Genomic DNA, 9,991 nt, shown 5'->3' on the forward strand with positions numbered 1-9,991 from the left:
GCCTTTCGTGTCTGGGGCTTTGGCAGCTGGCTCTGAAGTCCCTCTGGAAGCTGCCTTATCACCGACCATGCTCTGGATTAGAAATCTCTCTGGTAAGTTCTGAAACCCTCCAGAAACCACCTATGGATGCGGGACCTGGCTGGGAACCCACCTTCCAGCGACCACAGGTAGTGCTTGACAATGTTGAGCTCCTTCTCCATGTCACCGGGGACAGCTGGGTTGTCTGAGGGCACCAAGCCAAACTGGACCAACAACACCACGATGTCCTTCGTCATTCCCGCCCGCACGATCTGGATGGTGGGAACGAAGGCTACCAGGAGCAGCAGGGCGACCTGTGAAGGAGCAGAGACACGTGAGCCCCGGGTCACGGCATCCCACTGCCGAGCCATCACCTTGGCTTAAAGACTTAGGGCTGGCTGAGCCCTGGGAGCACATGGTCAGTTGGTGCGGCTCAGCAGGGGATGGTAATTCCTTGAGGCACGTTAATACTGTTCCCATAGCCAAAATTGTGGCATGGCAGTGACCTCTGGGCTCCTCTGCCTCGAGAGGACATGGCCAGGAGGCAGGGAAGGGGCTCTGCTTGGCATTTAATCACCAGCATCACCTGGTAGACGGCGATCACAGTCATGGTTATGGACACAACAAGCTTCAGGGGGATCCGGAAACCTATAAGGTAGAATCAGATAGGAGCCAAGATGTGGGATCATGGGGGAAGAAGGGAGCTGGCTGCAGGTCCACCCAACCCAGCAGCCAAAGCAAACACCCCAGGGAAAGCACTGAAACAGGATGGTTAATATTAGTCGGGATTTGCACAGGGAAATCCTGTGTGGATATGTAGCTGAGAGTGGTTTCTCTGTACTTTGGCTCTATGGGTCCATCCTCCTTTTCCATGAAATCTTTTGTGCCCACAGCACCAAATGCCAGCAGCTGCATGCCATGGCCCCTGGGCTGCCACCTCCTGGGACACCCCCTGCTTCTTCCATGGGAGAGAGAGCAACACATAGCTCCCCATTCCTGGTCTATTAGGGATTTAGTCCACTTATTGCAGATTTTATTCCCTTATCACAGCCTTATCAAGCACCAGGCTGTTTATATTCTTCCCTATGAGGGTGGTGAGGCCCTAGCACAGGCTGCCCAGAGAAGCTGTGGCTGCCCCATCCCTGGAAGTGTACAAGGCCAGGTTGGACAGGGCTTAGAGCAACCTGGGATAGTGGAAGGTGTCCCTGCTCATCCCTGCCCACCCAGGGCTGGACAATTTTTGAGGTCCCTTCCAACCCAAGCTCTTCCATGATTCTGTGCTATTGGCACAACCTGTGCCTGAACCTCACTGCCTCAGCCCACCCATGTCCCCCGGGGGCGCGGGGGGTCCATGTCCCCACCCCACACGGCCGCGGTCTGTGCCGAGCCGAGGCGTCGCTCGCGTGGCGCGTGGCAGCTGCCGTGGCACAGATGCTTTGGGGCAGGAGCCAAGAAAGGCATTTGCTGTCCCTGGGGAAGGGCAGGCAGCCTGTCTGCCGAGCTGCTGCTGCGGCCAGGAGAGCACCCCCAGCCCACCTTCCTCAGGAGTGTAGATGTAGGAGCATAAATACGTCTGGATCCTTGAGAGGAGGCTCTCTTCTATCTTCGCGGAGCTGGAGGAGGAAGGACAGGGTGAAGAGCATGTCCTTTGGGACAGGGAGCCTCTCTGTCCCATTGCAGGGCTGACACAGGTGCTCGCTGAACTGGCAGTGCCATGGGAAGGTGCCATCCTTACCTTCCCTTCCGAGGGCGTTTGGACAGGACAGCCTTTAGGTACTTCTTGTAATACCCTCTCCCTGTAACCTTGAGGAAAGCAGCGATAAGTTGCCTGATTTCAGCACAGGAACTCTGATCTGGGGGGGCAGAGCATCTGCATCCCACCCAGCATCCATCTCTTTGCTCTACTATCCCTGGCCACCCACCCATCACTGGCATCTCTGTATGAGATGCAGGTGATGACTTTCCAGCTCTCGTTTTTGCAAGGAATATGTTGGAACAGATGTGGGCAGCAAATCTTCTGGTACAGCAAAGGTGGAAACAAACCTGCCTTGTTCCCATCAACAAAGCAGCCCAAAACCAGACACACCGGTAGGACGGCTGAAATCTCTCCTTCCCATCAGCCAGCTCCCAGTAAGTGCCTGGGGGGTCACTTCAGGCCACACTTGGGCTGGCTTTTTCCTTTGTTTTGAAGTAGGTTTTTCCTCCTCTCTTCCCAACAAAGCCCCGGCACTTCTCAAAGGGCCAGGGATTATCCAGCCTGCTGGGAAAACAAGGCGACCCCAGTCCCGGCCTGAAGGGGAAGCATTGATGCCTTAAGCCTCTTGTACTAAGGAGTTTACTCCAAAGATGGATTTTTCACTCCCTTTTCAAATCCAGTGTTATAAACAGAGTCAATTCCAGTGCCTGAGCAAAGTGGGGAACACGTGCACTGGGAGCACCCCAGATCTCCTGATCCCCCAAGGCAGCGGGGCAGGAAAGTCCCCAAAACCATGCTGGTCCCTCCAGGGGTTCTCCCTGAGTTGCCCCATGGGTCTTCATTACCTCCTTATCCAAGGTCTCCTCCTGGACGGTGAAGCTCCTGACGAGCAGGGCTGGATACCAAAGGCTTAAGAGGACAAGGCAGAGGATGATGGGGATGTACGAGAGTGTGGAGTAGTACCTGTATATCTGGGGGGGAGCAGAGATGTCACATGGCACCACCCCAGCCCGGGGGTCTAATCCCGGGTGGGTGACACCATGGTGTCACTCCAAGGAGGTTGTAAGAAAGCCACCTCCAGGCTTTGGCCAGCTCTCCGCTCCTTCCCCAGGAAGTGGGACACACACCTTTGGTGACTGAGGACAATCCACCTTCTGCCAGATGTGGACCACGCAGTGGCACCAGGACAGCAGGCAGCCCACCAGGTAGCTGAGCCTGTGCCGGACGGTGGCACAGGCGATCAGGGGGTAGTAGAAGGCTGGGTAGTAGAGCAAAGCCATGATCTTCCAGTACTCTGGGCGGTGGGATGGAGGGAAGAGGGAAGGGAGAGCAAAACACGCAAGAGAAGGCAGCACCGTCAGTATGGACCAGAGCGAACAGGGTGCTCAGGGTGTCCCCTGGGCTGGGTGGGGAGGGGCCAGGAGGGTGCTGGCCTTACCCCGGGTGCTCTGGGAGGAGTGGGAGATGAATGGCAGAGGGTCCCTGTCCAAGACCAGCACGCACAGGGAGGAGAAGAGGATGCCGAACACCGCAGCCACCAGCCCTTGGTTGCCTTCCTCTTCCAGAAAGTTGGCTGGGCTGCAAGCCAAGGAAGGAATGAGCCTGACACCAGATTGTGGGCACTGTGTCCTCTTGCCAAGCTGGTTTAGCTCCTCCTGCCACCCCCTTGGCTGCATGGTGACAGGGACCCCGAGGGCTGGGGCGCAGGGCCAGGGTACCTGAGCAGTCCTGGGACACCGTTCCAGCAGCTCTGGTGGAGACGCCTGCGCTTCACCAGCAAGGACAAGCCCAGGAGCACGGCCAGCTGCCAGGAACACAACCAAGGGAGCAGTAAATACACGGAGGGGAAGTCTGGGGCATGATGCTGTGTGATGGGAGCCTCCATGGAGACATGATTTCCCACCCTACTCCCTAAACCCAGCCATGGCTGAAGCAGGGACAGGCACTTCTCAACCTGCCTGGAGGAGTTAGAGGCTCTAAGTGTCTCAGAGGGAACATACTGGGAAAAAATAAAAGGAAATCATAGAACTATGGAATCATTTAAGTTGAAAAAGACACCCAAGGTCATCAAGTCCCACCATAAATCAAAACCTTCCATTGACTACAGGTACAGAACAAGGTCTGGAGAGGTGTGAGTGCTTTCCAAAAGCATCCCAGCTCCAGCTGTAGAGTTCAGCCCTGATAACTGAGAGGGTATGACCCAAATTGGGGGACAGCAAACAGGATATTGGGGCAGATAACTCACCCTGTGGTACTAGTCAGGTACTTACAGAGATGGGTGCCATGCAGATGTGATACATTCTGGGAGAAACAGTGGGCTCACAGTCTGGGATTACAGCAGGAAACATGCTAGAAAGAGCAGGGGGAAAATCATGTGTGGTTGTTCTTAGCCCCAAAAGGGAAAAGCAAAGGTGCTGGGGTGACAGCCACGCACACGGCACAGCGGAGATGTCTGTCTGGAATAAACCTCCCAAGTGCTGCGTTGCACAACCCTCAGTAACCAGGGATGAAGTCACCCTCCTGAGATGATTTTATGACCAAGAGGGAGAGATAACCCCCAGCAGAGGCCTCAAGCTGAGCCCCACAGGGACTGGGTAATCTCCTGCATGTACCAGGACAGCGAGACAGAACAGTTCAGCGAGGATGGATGAAACCCTGCCTTTGCCTCTTTTACACCCATGTCCCTTCTGGCTCTGGCTTCTCAGGGAATGCAGCAGTTCTTCCTGCCTAAGGCACTGCACTCCAGCTGGGAGGCTGCTTGTAGGACGTTTTGATACCTTTCCCATGGGAGAGGGACCCGTCCCACAGCTTGGGATGATGGAGGAGACGGCTGCCTGGGGTCCCAGAGCTGCTCTCCCTCAGCCAAGGCCAGCCGAGCAGACGTCAGGCTTGGCTTTATTTATTCATTCCTGGCCTCTGTTACATCCCTTAATCTCTGCTTTGGCACAGCCCTCCTCCTCTCCCCAAGGTCAGGCACGACTGTGCCCAGACACCCTCACCCAACACTGGGCAGCAAATCCCTGTGCTGGAGAGCTGAACCCCCCTTAAGGCCCATAACTCACATGTGGGAACCTCCTGAACCCCATAACTTACAGGGGAAGACACCCCCCCCCAAAGCCCTTCTGCCCTCCCGAACCCCACAGCTCCAATGGGGTGGGCAGAGATGGGAGCTCCCACGAGCAAGCCTGCAAGGAAGGGTCTAATAGAGAAATTGGGATTTTCCAGGCATCATATGTCCAAGCCTGTCACCAAACTGCCACAAAAAGGCTTTATAGGACCAGCTGCCAGTGACTGGCCTTGGATAGACCAGAAAATTCCTACTGTCCAAAAATATCCAGGCTCAAGAAATCCTCCTGGCATGATTGAGAGCACAGGGACACCAAACACCTTTTGGATATCACCAAGGCTTCAGCATCTAAATCCAGAGCATCCAGAAGCCATCAGGTGGGCAAATCTTCCAGTGCTGCCTCCATCTCTTCACTGACCATGGCTTGGAGGACACCCAGAAAATATCCCTGGAAAGATTCTAGCAAAGGTGGAGGTCACACAGGTGGGGCTTCACCTGGGGAAACCAAGGCTGGGCAAGGAGATTTCAAAGCCTGTTTCACAATGAGAAAGATAAGGGATGAGAAGGAACCCTTTGGGCTGGGATCCCCTCCTGGTTAGGATTAGGTACCCATCCGTGGAGGACTAAGTCAACAGAGGGACAATAGATCCTGATAGATGGGCCTTGGGATGCCTGACTTTGAGCCTTGGGGACATGTTGGATAAATTGCCCTGCTGCTCCATGCCTCAGTTTCCCCTCCCATCGGGAGTTCTCTTGTCCTTGGGAAGGGCACTGAACTAGGAGGGCACAAAGTCCTGGGTCTTTGCTCCAAGGTTGGGCCCTGGGGTCCCATCCCCGTGGGAAACACAGCACTGCCCTTTGGAATACACTCAGTTAACGAGTGGATCATCATGGATGGGGAGGGAATAGGCTTTACAGGACCCATGGATACACTAATTTGAAGGGAGAGGGAGAGGACATCCATGCAAGCCCAGAGATGCTCAGCCCTATTTTGCAAGTAAGAAACCTATTCAGGGTCACCGTGCCATGCAGGAACCTGTCAGAGTGTCCAAGTAGATTGGGCTGTGCTGCCAACTTTCCTCACTCCCAGCCAAAATCTGCACGGATGCTGGCAGAGAACTGGGACGGGATTAAGGCTGTGTCATGAGGATGGCTCCAAACCCAGAATCATGGAGTCAGAGCAGCCAGGGAAGTCTCTGGGACCTTCAAGGGGGTCAGGGCAGCAGGTGAACCCCATGCACTTGACTTTGAATTTTGGGGAAGGTTGAGGAAAAGCGAGGGTAACTAGCAGAGATGCCCAGTGCAGGATTTACCCCAGACTTTGCCAGGGGCACTTGGAAGAAATTAAGCAATTTAAGGGGCCAAAAGGAGCCTCTTAAATCACCTCGCCCGGACACAAATCCCAGCTCTGCTGCTCTGGGGATGTTGCTCTGTGGAAAAGGGGATAGAGCAGCTGGGAGGAGGTTATCCGATCCCAGCAGGGACAGGGGGACATGTGGCACCTGCCAGTGGGGCTGTACACTTACTCATCCTGTGGCACGGCCGGCTCCATGGTTTCGTAGATGTACCAGTTGGAAAGGAGGTCGTCATCGCTGACAAGGCTGCTGTCCAGGAGAGCATCGTGCATCCCACCGGAGCCGTTGGCTGCCATGGCCGTCTCCTTCCTCCCCCTGTGGGCTGGAGAGAGACGGCGAGAGGCAGCAGAGGCAGAAGGTGACCGGGTTTGCACAAGGTGGGCCCTCCCGGGCGCTTGGAAATGCGGGATGGAGGCGTTGAGCCAGGAGGCTTTATCTTCTCGGGTCACTCCCGCAGCCGGGGGAGGACCGGGAGCTTTCAAAATCCGGCTGTGCCCCCAAGGATCCAGCTTTTATCTGGACTTGGAGGAGGGATAAGGGGCGAACACCCTCCCCCGCCGCACATCCCGAGTGCTCAGGGCACACCTAATCACCGCGGCCGCTCCCTGCCCGCCGCGGGACGCTGATAGACTTGGAGCCTTTGTTTGGGTTGTTTAACAGTTTTTACGCCGACGATTTGAAAACCAGCGCAAGGGTCAAGTTTTGGGCTCGGCTGCTGAAAGGGGGATGAGATCTGACCATGATCTGTGTCCCCGGTGTCCCTCTGTGCCACCGGATGCTCCTCATGACATTCAGCCTCCCCCAGTCCCTCTCCCTCTGCAGCAATAAAAAGGAAGGAGGATTTGCCGTGGTGCCAGACCCAACAGGCTCTCGTTTCTCCTTCTCCCAATTATTTTTTGATGATTTTGGCCCGGACAGCCCCACACCCTCCACTGCTGTCCCAGAGCTACACTGCACAAGCTGTAACATGCCTCATCTACCACTGCTGTCAGAAAGGCAGTGCCCAAAGACATCTCCAAATGCCAGGCAGCAATGCTTGGTGCAGCCTCCAAGCCCTGGGAACAGCCCAGGACCTTGGGAAACCCCATCCTACAGCTCAGGGATGTCACCAAACTCCCGCAGGGCTCCTCAGTGGGATGGGTGGGAGATGGATGACTGAGCCAGCAGCTTTGCTCTGGGCTGTTGTTTGTACAGCTGGTGTTCACCAGGGACCATGGTGGGTCCAGCACAGCTTCAAAGAGATTCTCCAGATCAGGGTTACAGCCCTGCAGGCAGCCCTGGCTCTGACAGACAAGTGGCACTTGTCACCTTGTCACCATGGCCACACTGCCCGATGGACATCACATCCCCCAGTCAGGTTTTCCAGGGACTCTCTCTATGTCAGGGTGCAAGGCCTGGGATCTTCACCTCCCTTCCCAGAGCACCACAACTCAGCTAGAAAGAAGATCCTCCCACTCCACCTTTTGGTCCCAATCCAGATGCCACCACCATCCCATGGAAGGATGGACCCCCCCAACCCCATCCAACTGGGATGAATCCCAGCCCCCCATCCCTGACTGTCCTGTCCATCCGGACATTCCTGAGTGTCCCAGCCTCAAGGAATCGACTCTCCAGCCATCCCTTGGTTTCGCCTGTGCAGGGAAGCAGCTCTGACCTCACCTCCCAGGAATGTAGCACTCCGTAAAAAGGTAGAAGGAGCCTGTAAAGTTCATGGCAGTGCACACACAGGTCTGGAAGCCCCATTCCCCTCCTGTGGGGTCACCAAAGGCTGGCAGGGTTTGAAAGCAGGGGATGGGATTTAGACAGGTAAAGCAAGCCATGCCAGCCTTGGAACGGGGGAGCATCCTGAGAATGCAGCATCAGGATAAAGAATCATCTCCAAAAGCCACACTGGGATTGTCCATGTCCCCCTCTCCTCCCCCTGGCATCACCCAAAGAAGGACAATGAGCAGAAACAAGATGCATCTTCCCACCAGCCCAGCCAGGCAGCATTATCACTGTGATCCACCACTGATGCCACCTTACCAATGCCTGGATTTGCAGCCACTCGGGGACATGGAGGCCAGAGAAAAGCAGGAAGGGATGGAGAGAAAGGCTCCATGAGATGCCTGATGCACACAACTCTCAGCAGGCAGGCAGCAATGTCTCAAGATTGAACTGACAGTTTCTTTGGGTGGTGTGTCATACCCCCTTCCAAAACATCCTGCTTGGAGTATCACACACACCTGGATCTCGGAGCTCCACTGCCCATTCCTGTCTGAGTTTGGAACCAAGATGAGTCAACACTGTCTCAGCACCAGGTGATCTTCAAGTCCTCCAGTTCCACCCACTCATCCTCATGAGGTGGGTGCTGTCCTGTTCCAGGAGATAGTCTCCTCTTGTGGTCTACCACGCAGGGTGGCAACATCTGGGTCACCATTTGTGAAAGGTCTGGAGAAACCAGGAGGTGCTTCAGAGCCTCCAACCTGTCTGCTGGACACCATCAGCCAAGCCACGATGGTGTGACACAGGGTACATCCCAGCCTGGACACCAATGCATCTCTTATTGCCAGGTGCTGGAGGAGAGACCTAACTGGGGGCGGGTATTTTGGCTGGGGAGAAGCATTCCATGAGGGCTTCCAGCCTCACATGGAACAGGGAAGGGTTAACTCCCTATTTACTGTGGGGATGGTGAGGCCCTGGCACGGGTTGCCCAGAGAAGCTGTGGCTGCCCCATCCCTAGAAATGTCCAAGGCCAGGCTGGACGGGGCTTGGAGCAACCTGGGATAGTGGAAGGGGGTTGGACTAGATGATCCTTAAGGTCCCTTCCAACCCAAACCATCCTATGATTCCTGCTCAGGCTGCAAATCCCGGTGTCCCAGGAGAGGAGGGGCAGGTGTGCCAAAAGCTCAGCGGGATCAGCATCCCCAGCCAGGGCAGGGCCCCAGCTCTCCACCCAGCTCGGCGGGCGCCGGCTCCTCCAGCCCGGGCTGAGCCAGGAGCTCTCTGGCTTTGCAGCCCCCCCATGCCCCGGGTTTCCCCGAAACCCGATCTCTTTGCTCCTCTGTGTAACCTCTGCCGAAACAGGCTGGGCCTTTGATCGCAGCAGCCTCGCCCGAGATTGATGGGCTCAATAAAGCTCCTTCATATTCCTCATTTCCCACTATCCATCACTCTCCGGGGAGCTTTTGCATCCCACCATTATGAATTAAACTGGGAGGGGAGGAAGGGAGCCATAAGGGAATTACCCCTCTTCCCTCCTCCCATCCAGCCTAATGGTGATGCCTTGTGTACAGCTTTTAATAAAAATGATAAAGATCTCATTTCACAATTGTTCAGGGAGCCCTTGGGCCGGGGGAAGAAGGGGGGGCTGTTTAAGCAAGACCTCCTCTAATTCAATTGCTTGTTCAGGAGCCGCGCCGGGACCTGCGAAGCCAGGTGGCACAGGGGTGGCTTTGGAGGGCGTCAAAAAGAGGATGGGCTTCCCAAAGGTGGATTTAGCAGCTTCAGATGATGCCTGGAGAGGCAAAGCCTGAACTGTCATTGGCACAAACCAAGGCAGCCAACTGCAGCCCCAAACTCCACTAAACTCAGTGTTCCAGCCCCAAAAATGAGGTGAGAAAGGTTGGTTTGCAGCCACTTGTGCTCAGCTGGGAGGGACAAGGGGACAGTTGGTCCCATCTGTTCCCTCCACCAGTGACTCTGGAGTCCTTCAAGCCCCAAAGATGCCCCAGCCAGCCCTTGCTTTTTGAAGACTTTCTGGAAAAGCAGAGCTGTCTCCAAGTTCTCCAAACACAAGTGACAAGGAGCCCACACACACCCTGGACCCTCCAGCTGGATGCTGGGGCCTCCGGGAAGTCGCTCTCCACCCTTCCC

The 9,991-nt window shown here is 55.6% G+C and overlaps 1 protein-coding gene across 1 annotated transcript in view; it reads right to left on the reverse strand.

Moving 5' to 3' along the window:
- Positions 1 to 6,432, reverse strand: part of STRA6 (stimulated by retinoic acid 6) — a 16,111-nt gene extending 9,679 nt beyond the window's left edge. The window contains exons 1-10 of the mRNA XM_029963128.1: positions 6,308 to 6,432; positions 3,985 to 4,063; positions 3,433 to 3,518; positions 3,153 to 3,292; positions 2,842 to 3,008; positions 2,560 to 2,685; positions 1,754 to 1,821; positions 1,555 to 1,631; positions 605 to 666; positions 152 to 332 (exon numbers count right to left, since the gene is read on the reverse strand). Coding sequence (XP_029818988.1) covers positions 152 to 332; positions 605 to 666; positions 1,555 to 1,631; positions 1,754 to 1,821; positions 2,560 to 2,685; positions 2,842 to 3,008; positions 3,153 to 3,292; positions 3,433 to 3,518; positions 3,985 to 4,063; positions 6,308 to 6,432 — 1,111 coding nt within the window. The remainder of the gene's footprint in view (positions 1 to 151; positions 333 to 604; positions 667 to 1,554; positions 1,632 to 1,753; positions 1,822 to 2,559; positions 2,686 to 2,841; positions 3,009 to 3,152; positions 3,293 to 3,432; positions 3,519 to 3,984; positions 4,064 to 6,307) is intronic.
- Between the last annotated feature and the right edge of the window lie 3,559 nt (positions 6,433 to 9,991).

This window comes from Manacus vitellinus, unplaced genomic scaffold, assembly GCF_001715985.3.
Source record: "Manacus vitellinus isolate BGI_N305 unplaced genomic scaffold, ASM171598v3 scaffold_53_pilon, whole genome shotgun sequence".
Lineage (NCBI taxonomy): Eukaryota > Metazoa > Chordata > Aves > Passeriformes > Pipridae > Manacus > Manacus vitellinus.